The 13,914-nt window shown below is 36.6% G+C and overlaps 1 protein-coding gene across 2 annotated transcripts in view; it reads right to left on the bottom strand.

Moving 5' to 3' along the window:
- Positions 1–2,993: 2,993 nt before the first annotated feature.
- FRZB (frizzled related protein) overlaps positions 2,994–13,914 on the bottom strand; it is a 33,863-nt gene continuing 22,942 nt past the window's right edge. For both annotated transcript variants that reach the window (XM_082397610.1, XM_082397609.1), the window contains 4 exons: positions 12,068–12,133; positions 7,763–7,967; positions 7,351–7,414; positions 2,994–4,279 (listed from right to left, as the gene is read on the bottom strand). In XM_082397610.1, coding sequence (XP_082253736.1) covers positions 4,163–4,279; positions 7,351–7,414; positions 7,763–7,967; positions 12,068–12,133 — 452 coding nt within the window. In that variant the 3' untranslated portion in view covers positions 2,994–4,162. The remainder of the gene's footprint in view (positions 4,280–7,350; positions 7,415–7,762; positions 7,968–12,067; positions 12,134–13,914) is intronic.

Here is a 13,914-nt window from a genome sequence, read left to right as displayed (position 1 = left end):
AATTTATTACTTATAATAGATAACAGTAAAGTATAGAAGTCCAATTCCACTTAAAAGTTGAAAGATTAATAAGTGAATTAATCTGGAAGTTGACATCTCCATCGAGATGAACAGCATAAAGATATGAAGCTTTCTATAGTTTTATCATCCTCTATATTTAAAAGTGATTGGAGAAGTATTCTGGTTGATTTCCAAAATAAATCACATTTGAAATAACTTTGTATCAGTGATGTAAGTATTTGTAGAATTGACTACTATGTTGTTTTTACAAAATCTTATCTTTTTCAAAATTGATTAAGTATTCATCTAGTCTCCTGATCATGTTGCTTTCTAAGCACATCTACCTGGCTGGAGGAGGTAAAGGAAGATGATTTCAATTATCTTCAACTTGAGGATGAGTTGGGGGGACTTTTTTTGAGTCTGGCATCGTAAAGATGGAGGAAAGAGAACAGGGCAGGGGGTAGGATCTCTTGGAAGCTGCTTTTCTTCTTGCATTAAGCACTTGCGAGAGAACTGTTAGAGAACTGAGTACCTCATAAAAGTATTCAGGAGTAAAAGGTGGAATGATTCTGACACTTATTAAGCACCTCCCATGCTCTAGGCACTGGCCAACAGGCTCCACCCAGCTCAGCTCACCTGATCTTAAAACTTGGAGTGTAGACTAAACAGCCAGTAAGTTGCAAAGTGAGAATTTGAATCCAGGTGCCTTAACAAAGCTCTTTTCGAGATGTGATAAGGGGACCATTTTGAATGACTGAATGTCTCTAAGGAAAAAGGAGTGAGGGCAGCTGTAGTTCCAGGTTGATGGCACTGCTGGGTGTTTATGTCAGGAAGCACTTAACTTTTTATCAGTAATTTCAATGGTGAAAAACATATAACTTGGGGAATAAGATGGTCTGAGGCCCAGCTCTGCTACTTACATAACTCTGAAGTTCTAAATTCTTGATTTCTTCATCTGTAAAATGGAAATAACAATTCCTCCTTCACAGACTTCCAAGGATTACATGAGGTAATACACATGCCAAATGTTTTGCAGAGCACTCGAGCCACTGTTAGACATTATTATCCCAAAGAGGTAAATTATCAAAGGCGTAATTATACTGTTTTTGGTAATATTAGTACAGCTGGCAACCATATTTTAAAATTCTATCGGTTGGATTTCAATAACAGTATTAGAAATCTCCACTTTACCTCACTTTTACCCATGTTCTTGAAAGCTTGTATTATTAAAATATTAAAATTCAGTCTAAATAAACATCACTCTTGAAACATTTAATTTTTCATTTTACTTGTTGAAAGATAATAGCAAATAATTTCTTGCAGAAGACAATAAATAGTGCTATTTACTCACAGTGATTACAATTTTTGTATTTGCCTTCTTAATCTATAACAGATGTGGAATGACATGGCTTTGTCTCACCCCACCTCCAATGCTCAGTGCAACATATGGCACCGAATCAGATTACACTCTGGACGTGACACAGTAAAATACTCACGTATCCATGAGGAGAATCCAAGTTTGCTGTTATTGTACTTTTTGCTAGTTTATTCAACATGCATCTAACATTTTTAGTGTTGTTATTTGGCTAGGAAAATTAAAATCCTGAAAGTGAACAAAATTTTCCAAAGAAATGTTAAATTAATTTTGTAGATCTCAAGCTTACTGACAAGGAGGCATATATATTAAATTTTTAGTGGCTTTGAAAGTTAATACTTGTCAGAAAAGCCTGTAGAGGGGCATTAATTAGACGTATTTACATTATGGCAATTACAGAGTAGAAATGATTTTGCAGTCTGGTTAGAAACGTGACCATTAAGATAAAAAAAATCATGTCATCCTCCAAAATAGGCCTATACATAATTTATTAATGGAGATATTGCAACTATCAAACTGAAAAAGCAAATGTACTTTATTCAGGGACCTTATACCATTAGAAACTGTAGCTGACAGAGGCTCGTACTGATGAGCAGAATGGAGGGTGGAAAAAAACACAGCTGAATCTAAAACTCTGGTCCTCTTTTGCTTATAAATATCACAATTGTATATGTATTGAACATAAATTGTGTCAAATCTCTACACAAATAGTATTGCCCTCCCCCCAAAAAAAGAAACCTGCAGGAGCTGCAAACAGTTGTGGCTTTCATTGTACCTCAAAAGATTTTGCTACTTAAAATTCCTCTTACTATGGTTTGGAAGAGTTGATGATATTTTGTGGATTTGAGAAACCAATTCCTTTAAATCTCCTGCAGCCGGTTCTTGCCCTTCTTCCCTCATGAACATGAAAAAGGCATGAGAGAAACAGGAAGAGGCAGAAGTGCTAGTTTCCAGTCCTCAGTCCTTAAAGCTCAAGTTGAGGTCAGGACGAGAGATACTGAGGTGCAGTTCATCCACTGTGGGACTTCACTACTACCCCGTGACACCCAAACTCCCCTTTGTGGGCTACAACAGCAGCATCTGGAAAGAAATGACCCTGTCTTAGCCATCTGAGAGTAAAGCCCAAAGGGCAGATGGTGAAAATACCTGAAAGCAACCATATGGCAGCTCAAAGACTATGTGGTCCTGATGTAGGCAAAGGTGAGAACTCCTTCTTCTGGGATTGTGGAAATGGTTAGGGTTTGGGGGTCAGTCAGGAGGCAGGGATGTTCTCTTACTTCCAAAAGAGGGAATTTAGATGAATTGTTATTTACCATTTTAGGGAACTTTTGTTCAGGAATGAATTTCTTTCTTGCATGTTTGTCCTTGTAGAAGGAAACAGCACCATTTGCTTCATAGGTGTTTTCTTTTCAGCATGCCACAGCTTAGAAATTTGGTTCTATTAATACTAATATCAAAAATGTAAATTTAAGAGAATGAGACTGTCAAGTGATGGGCACAGGCTCTAAAGAACCCCTGCTGGAGGAAGAAGTGATTTGTTCCCCATGGTCCCCGGAGGGACCCCACTGCAGCTTGGGTAATGAGAATGAGCATTTGTTTCAAAAGTCAGAGTCACCTCTCTCCTGACAACCGTAATTCCTTTTATTAAGCATATTTTACTGAGCATTAAACAGCACAGATCCAAATGATAAAGTGCAGGCCACTGCACAGGCCTGTAATTCAGTTCAGCTTGGGTGTGAGTGTACGGACACACACCCCACGCTAACACACACAGACACACCCACACCCAGAATCTTGCACGTTTTACCATCTTGCAACTACAGCATTTTAGAGAGCCCCATATCTTTAAAAAAATAACACCCTGGTGCATATGCTTACACACTTTCTTTTCCTGGTCAAATGCAGCAAGTGAGATTTATTTTAAAAGAAGAAGAAAAAAAAGACTTACACCAATGGGTTTATCTAAAAGGAAGCAAATTAAACAGAGCCATGCTGATAACAGCTGATGTCTGGTTATAATTCACTTCCCTAATGCTGATTAATATATTCACAAACAAATCGAATGTGTTGCCAAAACAGAAACGCTGCTGTTAACACCCCAACCAGCTACTGGTTTCAGTTGTGCTTCTCGATCAGGCAAAATGCTCTTTCCCCAGCTCCTAACACTGTTTATTTTGCTTCCTGCCAATCTTGCAAATAATTCGTCTTGCGTGTCATTTCCTCATAAATGCTTCCTGGTGCTTGATCGCTTTGCCTGTGTGGCATTTGATTTCAAACTGCCAGTATACCTTTATAAACATTTAGAACTTTCTAAGCGTGAGGAGAATGCCCAAAAGGCATGCAAAAATGAGGCTGTAATTAGATCAGCAAAGTATGCTTTACAGCCTATCTAGCTTTCTGTGTATACCAGAAATCTCTCTTTGCATCCAATATTGCATTCCCAATCTGGGTGCAGAACAGTAAATTAACATTTACTCCAGCAAAGAGGCCCTGGTATCAACATGTTTAATTTATTATTATTGCAAAGAACAGTTTTCCCATGATTAGTGAAATAGAATACATATAATATATTTAAGGATCTGCACCCAGACCACAAAAAAGGGGGGTAGGGATGGAGGGAAGGAGAAAAGCAGAAAACAAAAGAAAAAATAGAAGTAATATCAGTTACCACCTGATTTTTGTGGTTAAAAAATAGAATATGACGTGCAATAGTGCAATTTTCCTCTGCTAGTCCAGCAACGCAAGTCTTAATAGGAAGTCCACTGAGGATTTTCTGCATTTCAGGATTTAGTTGCGTGCTTGCCGGGGGTTAGCGTTCCTACCAGACTTCTGACTCTGAGTGGAATCACTATGGCTAGAATCGCTTTTATTCAGTCCAAGATGACGGAGCTTCAGATCCCAGCGCTGTGAAATTTAAAACAGAAAATGGTCACAAGCACATATTACCAGGGTCATCACTTCTATTATTCTAACAACTGAGTAAGACTGCAAAATCAGATCTCAAAAGCATTTTACTACTTTTCCAAAAGTATAAAATCTATATCCCAGGGTAACAATGAGATGGACGCTATAGAAACATAATTCTTTGATTTGAAAAAGCACAAAATTGGCCACTTGTAATGTATCAGTAATGCTTTCATATCAAATCTTAAACTTAAAATCTCCAATAAACGGCGACACAAATATACATTGATATCTGTGGGTATTTCCTGAGGTAACATATACAAGTCTAGTACTTACTTCATGGGTGACCAACCAATGGAAGATTTACATAGAGAATTTGAAGAAAGGGCTACTTTTTATTTTCCTCTCTTATGACTCGTAAAAACACAGCCTTTTAAACCTGTGTGATTTGAGCAGTGAAAAAAATGAAAATGGGGGGAGGGGGTAGAGTCCCTTAAAAATATTTCCTAAATAATATCTACCAAGTGCAACAAAACAGAACAAAGTTCTGCCCTCATTCTACGTTTTACAAAGCAGACATCACCAATGTTTCTAATAACTACAATCAAGTTTATTAATATTTCATATTAACAATTTCAATAATGTTTACATTATTGAATATAATAATTTAAAAAGAAGTTATATTATGGTATTACAGGTAGTCAATAAGAATAAGGGCTATAGCAGTACTTCTTAAACTTCAATGAATATAGAAATAAATTGGAGATCTTGTTAAAATTGCAGATCCTCATTCAGTGGGTCTGGGACGGGGCCCAAGATTTTCATACCTAACAAGCTCCCAGGTGATGCCAATGTTGCTGGCCCAGGGACCACACTTTGAGCAGCAAGGAGCTAATGTCAGATGGCCCAAGTTCAAATTCTAATTCAGTTACCATTAGAAGATTCTTGGACTTACTAGACCTTATCATTTACATATTAGAATTAATTCTAGCATCTGCTTAGTGTTCTGAAGATTCACAGATGAAAAATGTATAAAATTCTTAGTAGATAACAAATTCTCTATTTTCAATTACTGAAATTACTGAAAGTAATTCTTCATTTTAGCACACTTAACTCCACAATCTTACTGGATTTTCACATTAAAAAAAAAGTCTGAATTTCAGCTCCCCAAGGCAGGCCAAATATCTTGATTTGAACAACCTGCTATTACAGAGACTTAGGTTTAAAAAAAAAATTTGCATTGCAAAACCATAAAAAAGTCTTTATTTAATTCTTGATCTATCCCTGAGAGCAAAAAAAATCAGCTGAAAAGGACAACTCTTATTTAAAAAAAAAAACCAGTATCCTCCCTAAAACTCTTTTTTACATCTTCAGAACTGACTGGAAAACTACAGTAAGAATCTCAGTGATTCTAGCCAAAAGAGGTTTCCCATTTATGGTCTTTAACCCTGAGTTCTGCGTATGAATTAAAAATTGTTCAAGTTATTTCTTCCCTTCAGCATGTTTAAATCCAGACTGAAAATATAAATGAGTTCACAATAATAACTGTGAGTTCCCTGTAGAAAGCAATGGAAAATATCTTTGCCTTACTAGGAAAAAGGACAAACACGCCATGTGTCCTGGGTCTTTACACGATGATAATTGTTTTGGTACCAAAAGAGAAGCAGCAAGCCATGTTATATGCTTTGCAGCAATGATGTTGAAAGCTCTTCCAACTGGTACAGGAATTTAGGACAAATTCCTGTTCTGCATTAGCAAGCAGAAAACGGAATTAAAAGGACAGTAAGAGATTCCAACACACTGAAGAAGAGCTACTTTTTAACAGACACCAAACAAATTGAAGAGAGATACAAATAGAAGATTCTCATGAGTCTGAACTTGAAATACATCTCACTTTTGACAAAATACTGGGGTGGGGGGCGGGGAGCTTTCTGGAGGGTATTTTCTCCCTGCAAAATAATGCCCTCTACGTTTCTTGTAGGTCACTTAAACTGAAATGTGTCTGCTGTGTCAAGTGCCAGGTGTATAAGATAAACTGCCTGGGGTTGTTTAACTTACCCTTGTAAATGTTTCCCAGCCTTCAGACTCAAAGAGGGAAGAGGATGTATTATGTTTGGTACAATTCCCACTCTCCCCTCCCCCCCTTTCTGCCCACTACACACACACACACACACACACACACACACACGGTTTTTGATTCTTTGCCCTTCTGTGCATACTCCCCACATTCCTTTTGTTGAAACAGATTTGCTTAGTAAGGGGAAATGGAAACTTCTATAATAAAGTGATTTACTGTGATTTTTTTTTTAAATGCATCACTTACAGAATCTAAGAGTCATTGGCTTAAAAATCAAGCTATGTTTCTGCTCTAAGGACCTAATCTGGTCAGATCTCTTACATACAGATGAATGCGGCTGCACCTTGTACATAGGAACTGGTGTCTATGCATTGGGACAATATTGGCAGTTTTGTACCCAAGCTTTATTCTCCCCTTCTTCTCTGACTCACAGAACTGCAATTGTTCAAGGAACCAACATATTCAGCTAAAAAAACTACATTTTCCAGCTTCTCTTGCAGCTAGGGATGGACAGGAGACCCAGTCCTAAGTAAAATTGCTAGGTAGGATGCTTGGAATCTATTTTTACCTCCCTTTTCTTTCTCCCTGAAATGTAGGTGTGATGTGGAGGTAGGGCAGCCATCCTGTGACGTCCAGCTAACCTTGAATATGGAAGCAATATCTTTAAAAATGACAGATCCGTAAGCTAGATGGAGCCTGGAGCCCTAATGATAATGGGGAGCCACCAGAGCAGGGCTGGACTAACTACAGCTAGACTTCCCATGGTGAGAAGTTAGGCAGCTGTAGTTAGATCTCTGATACACACACAGAGAATTTTCTCCTTAAATGAAACAGACCTTACAGACAAACTCAGTTCTTGGAATATTAAATATATATGTATCAGGTTTTAATATTTCTCATGAAGTTGAGGGCAGCTATTTTGTTTAAATGACAAATGACTGTCTTTCTACTTTTATTTTCTGTTTATCATTTTGAACATAAAATTTAGGCTTACCTTAACTTTTTTACCAAGTCGATCCTTCCATTTCTCAGCAATAGAACCTTCCACCAACAGTAATCTATATTTTTAAAGAAGCAACCATTTTTGAAACATTAAAATATATTACTGAAAAGTACAAGGAATCATTGTCAGAAAGACTTAACTCTTTATACTAGACTAGGACAGCCAAGTTTTAGAACAGTAATTCTAACTAATCGGGAGTCATGGACCCCTTTAAGAACAAATGAAGTTATGATCCCTCTCCCCAGAAAAATGCACACCCACAAATTTCCCACATATACTTTTGTATCCAATACATGAAATTGAAGGATCCAACTAAAACTGATCTTTATTCCCCCAGAAGGTAGACAGATCCCAAAGTAAGAACCCAGGAGTCATTATTCTGAATCCTTAAGGAGTGAATTACCTGGAGCGTTCCTCATCTTCATAGCCCATGATGAGATACTCCTCATTGACGTTAAGTGGAGGACACAGGCAACCGGAGCTGGTGTAAAGGTTAACAGTGTCCCTTGGAATGTTTACCAGAGAAGCCTTTAAAATCTCCTTCACCTCCACTACTGCAGTCACATCATGGCACTTGATCTTTACTTCTTTAACTTTAGCCCGAATGACTGGATAAAAGACAATAAAGCTGATGTGGTAATATGATACATAATAGGCACTGCATTCAAAAAAGATACATAGGCTTCTTTCTAGTCAATTCATATCCACTTAATGCTCAAAGAATAGAGAGGAAAAGTCAACCCTATATTTTCACCTTAGACAGTAGTGAGTGACACACTACACAACACACCTGCCCCCTTAATGTTCAGCCCTGATCCCCTTTGCATGTAAGTTTATATTTGTGTGTATATAAGCATACATGTGTGCATGTATTTCATGGTGAGAAACCATTTAGATAAGCAAAGATTGAATCTGGATGTAATTTTCCTTCAAAATTTCTTTTTGGTTGTGTGTATATGTATATGTGCAGTTTCAATTGTGCCAAGAAGAATTTAAACTATATTAATTTCACTATATGTAAAGACCTAGTACTTAAATATTCTTTGTTGCTTTGTCAGCATTCTTCTATAGGGTCTATTAATAGATTTTCTAAAGAGTTGGGGTTTTCTTTAGTGTCGTAAAGTTGTTCTGTTCTACGGTGTTCCCAAGCTTGTTCTTCGATCTTTCCACCTTCCTCATCTTAGCTCACTGTTCAGACGTCGGCTCCTTTCTTCCTTTGTTTCAGTATAGATTATCTTTCATACCCTCCTTAAGGTATACTGCATTTTCTTTTTGAATAAAAACTGTCACCACTCATGTGCTATGGAATGTGGTCTACTATGTCAATTGCATTAATTTACCTCTCTCAAGGGATATTCTAGCACCCAACTTATAAGACTCGGCTTGACTTCTCAATATAAAGACAAACTGCCTTAAAAATAATTCAGTTGCAAAGTCAAAGTATTTGACTCAGAATCTAGAAAGTACAGTTCTCCTTCTTTTCTGTATTTCTCTCCTTTGGAAGAGCCAAATTCTTTAGATTCCTACTTCTGGTAAATGAGCTTTTTACTTTTTTTTTTCCTAAAGGGGGAGTTTGAAAAAGCCTAAGAAGAAGCAAAAATGTCAATTAGTAAGAAGCCAGTGGCTTTTGACCAGGCAGCCTCATTGCTCTAGTTCAATATCCATGGATGTTATACAGAGGAAAACACAACATATCTAAATGAATGTACTATTTGAAAGCCTCTTAGGCATATATCTGTAAACTACTTTCATCTGAGTCCCTTCCCACATATTTTAGGTGTTTAGAACTACAAAGAAAAAAGTAATCCGTGAAAATATAAAGCCAGCTAATAAGCCATTGCCTCCCGTCAATGCCCCAATTCCATACAGAAACTTATTCAATAACATTCCACCAGTACAAGACACATACAATAAAAATTAAGCTACTAATTCTAAAAACTTTAGGACAAAACCTCATTTTTGCTTCACAGGTATTTCAATCTTCAGAGAATTAGTTGTCTCAAGTATGAGAGCTTATACTAAGCAAAATGTAACTGCCCAGCTGTCCCTGCTTGGTGTAATTTGTGAGTGAAGGAGTCCCTTTTTATTAGTGTTCTACTCTTATTTTAACAAAAGATAAGATTGCCCTTGTTGAAATGTCATTTGGGAGAATCAGATGATAGATTCACAACCCCAGCTAGCAGACATTTTTGTGCGTCCTGGCTTATGTGAATGTGCTTCATAGCATTCACCAACTATCACAGATTAGTGAACTGTGCAAACCTTCTCAAACTAATGATTTATTTACCCAGTGTGTCTACTATTTTTATTAGAAATTTTTAGCACATGTACCCACTCCAAAATAAATATCTCTCTACAAGACTTACTTTATTATTCAAACAATTTTGTTAAAGCTCAAGAGCTTTTAACTGAATTAATCTGAATGAAGCAGAGGTTTTATCTGAATTATCAAATGCTCCCACCCCCACTTTGTTTTCTCAGTAGACACATGTAGATATTTAAGAAAGACAAAAATCAACATATTTTGGAATTTAAAATGTATTTTCTTTGCAGGGTTTTTCCTTCTATTTAATCATTTCAGTGCCTGCCTTCCCCAAAGAAGCTCTGAGTAAGCCTCAGACAAGTGAAAATCCTTAAACTATGAGCAATCTAGTTATTGTTTGGCTATGAGAAAGATATTATCTTTTTTCCATTAACTGTGCTCTGTATCCCATTTTCGGTTGTAATTTTCACTCAGCTACCTCGTTGCTGATTTTCTCTTCCCATGACTTGTAACCAGTAGTATTTTATCTTTTAACAAAAATAGCAGCACTAACCACTGCAGCACTAAGAAGGTTGGGTATAGTAAAAATTAATAAGTAAAATAAATATAAATTCAACTAAAATTCCCCAATATAAAATTTCTATCATGCTTTTGTTTTTAATATAACCGTACTTAAAAGTTCATATAGCATTTTTCAGTCTTACAAAGCTAACCTCCTAAAAATTAAGACTTCCCTTTTCTTGTGATATTTCATATCACTTTGTAGAGGAGAGGGTCCTCAGGTGAGCAGCCAGGCTCATCTTAGGTAAACATTTCAACCTTGGAAAGTGTGTCTACCATTGGCTAAGAGAAACTATAGATTCCTCTAAAGATGTTAGTAAACAAAAAATAAAAATTGATTCCATTGAAGAAAAACTTGAGAAACTAGGTGTATTTATTTTAAAGAGATTTAACTACACTGAATCTTTTACTTGATACCTTTCAATACACAGTATTCTCAAAGATATCAAATATTACTCTTACAGAGATTTACCCATTTCTCTCCATACAATTCCCAAAATTATAAAAGTAGGATAAGTCTGCTGTGTATGTCCTATATTCTCTAAAGTAGGGCATGTAAACTCAATAATAAAGCCCTCATTTTAATAATGTAGGTGCCTTTAAAAATCTATTTAATTGCCATGTTTATTCATTTACTCAGCATCGACAGAGACAGTAACATGAACTTTATTAATCTCATAAATGCCGGGGGGGGGGGAATTATAATAAAATGCCTATGGAATACAGCAAATACTGATTTGTTCCTTATTTTATCAACTGGAAAACTCTATTAATTGACTCTTTGAAATATAATGGTAATTGATATTTGTGACTCTGAAGCATCCCAGTACCCAAAAGTAATTCTGAATAATCAAAGGAAAGACAACTTAGGTTCAATAATCATTGATAAAATAAGGATAATAGAACGTCTCATGGCGCAGTTGAGAAAATCACATAAGACAGTGTATGGAAACCACCTATCACAGTACTTGGCACAGAGGCAGCAGACTTTTTCCTCTTCCAGTTAAATTTGTCAGCTACATTTAGAATGGTAGCTCTTCAATTAATATTTTGTTTATCAGAATACCAGATGTCTAGGTCAGGCTAGATAACAAAACATTTCCTTAATTGAATACTAACAACTTTTGTGTTACTTTTCAACTCTGTCAATGTTTTCCATGAGTTAGACTGAAGAAACCCAGTTTGATTCTTTTAACCACTCATATGCATTGAAGTGCTCCTCTGTTTACCTCATTTACTGTTCACCCCCGTAAATCACAACTGATGACCCACTGCAGCTCCAAATCCTCCCTGGCCTGTCAGAAAGGGAAGAGTCCCTCCCATCTGTTTTGAAATGTATCTCTGTGTACTTAATTGCATGGTTCTAAGATGCCAGCAATGTTGCCTGATATGCTTCAAAAAAATCAAGCATTTGTTGAGAATGGTCCCCTTATGAGACCGTTTAGTTGTTTGGAACAGGGAGAGTTTGCTCTTAAAAGTTGTCCCTGTTGGGGCTTCCCTAGTGGTGCGGTGGTTAAGAACCCACCTGCCAATGCAGGGGACACGGGTTTGAGCCCTGGTCCGGGAAGATTCCCACATGCCGCGGAGTAACTAAGCCAGTGCACCACAACTACTAAGCCCATGTGCCTAGAGCCTGTGCTTCATGACAAGAGAAGCCACGGCAACGAGAAGCCTGCGCACCCCACCCGAGCCCCTACTCGGGGCAACCAGAGAAAGCCCACGCACAGCAATGAAGACCCAACGCAGCCAAAAATAAATCAATAAAATCAATCAATCAAAAAAAAAGTTGTCCTTGTTTGTTTTTAAGCCTCATTCTTATTTACACACACATACACATCCTTTCTTAACTCAGCAGTTTATAAATCAATCATGAGTTATCCTTACCATAGTTGTAATTGTTTCGGAAATAGGTCTTCTGTGTAGCTCTGATAGGTTTACATTTGCAGCGTTCTAAAAAATATAACATTTTATCTATTATAAGCAAAACTTCAACATCAGCTTTCTTTTGTTTATGCACATTTTTTGGTAATATTAGATCCAAGTTCGGCAGCAAGGAGGCTCTTAGCAATTCTACGTGTCTGGTCTCTTTCTCCTGGAACTACATTCACGTTTATTCTAGCTACATAGCCTCTTATTCAATGTCAAACGCTCATAAGATCCCACTCTCCAACAAACCACCCAGATCCTGAGGAAACACTTCACCACCATGCAGGAGGAGAGCATGACTCCAGAGTCCTGAAAGAGACACGCTTAGTGCTTGTGGCAGAAGAATCAATGCCAACTGAGAGGCAATTTATGCTTATGCTCAGGTAACTGGTTTACCCCTGTGCAAGACCACTTGCATTCATAGACATTTTACAGATTACACAGCACCCCTCCAAATATTAGTTTCCAGATCTAAAAGCAACTCAGTGAGATAAGTAGGTATTGTTATAACCCAGTGAACTTATTGAAGAGGCATGAGTTCCTTCTTTTTTATTTAATTTTTAAAATTTTTACTGTTTAAATTTTTAACTGAAGTATAAATGAGTTACAATATTATACTTGTTTCAGGTGTACACCATAGTGATTATCATGACTACCTTCTACAGGCAGAATAACTGCTGTTAAACTCAATGGTATTTTTATGTGTATTGGCAGAAATTACTAGATACATATTTCAAAATGAGAAGTTCTGTGCTTTTTAAATATCTGGTGAGTGGTGACCAGAACACATATTCTATGTGACATAATACAGGTGTATGTAATAAACGTAATTATCTCAAAATGTTTCATGTATTGGATAAATCATTTAACATCTTGGAGAGTAGATTACTATACTGTTTATAGATGACTTAGCTAAGAAATATACAACATGTATACATCATACATCATAATATGTATACATCATAGTAAATTCTTAGTCATTAAAGTCAATATAAAAATAGGAAATAATACACAATTACCTTAGAAAGCATTTTAGTTTATGTAAAGATTTATTTAAAATAGTACCCCTGAGAAAGCTTCATTTAAGATGAAATGGTATGTGTTTCTTTTATTTTCACACAGAAAAAGGAAAAACGAACACAGGAAACACAGAAAAGAAGCCAACAAAAAATTTTTGTTTAAAAAGTGTTTTATGTTAGCATGGAGACTAATAAAAGGCAGAAGCTTTCCTTGACCATTTGACATTGTGTTTTCTAATCAAAATAAATATTATTTCCGGTTGAACTCACAGATAACATGCTTTGAAGTAGTAGTCCCAAGGGATGTAACACCTCACTACCCGCTTTTCAGTTCTAGAAATAAGCGTCTCTACTGGGGGCAGGTGCTGGTCTCCAAAGCAGGAGCAGCAGTGCTATTGTTCTCACCCAGGAGAGAAGTGAGGGTGTCCTCAGTGCTACACACAGCAATTCTCTTGTTCTGCAGGTCATTTTTAACACTATTTTTGTGGAAGAACAACCTCAGCCCAATACACCATACGTAACATCAGTGCTGGTTGCTAGTTTGAAGAAGACTCTTCAAAAAATAACTTTCTTATTAGCAAGACATTTGTATTCCCATTTAAAACAGAATAGAAAGTGATCTAGTTCTACTGTTTTATTTTGTACCAAAATATTACACATTTTTAAAAGAGAGATATTCTTGAGATTGACATTATTTCTGAAGAAATATACGTTATGGTCTTTGACTTACAAATTATCCTCACCCATATATAGATATGGATTTATGCTTTTCTATCTCTTTATATT

The sequence above is a fragment of the Balaenoptera borealis genome (genome assembly GCF_965194805.1).
Source record: "Balaenoptera borealis genome assembly, chromosome: 6".
Taxonomy (NCBI): domain Eukaryota; kingdom Metazoa; phylum Chordata; class Mammalia; order Artiodactyla; family Balaenopteridae; genus Balaenoptera; species Balaenoptera borealis.
The sequence above is the reverse complement of the archived record's forward strand: the minus strand, read 5'-3'. Positions and strand labels throughout refer to the sequence as shown.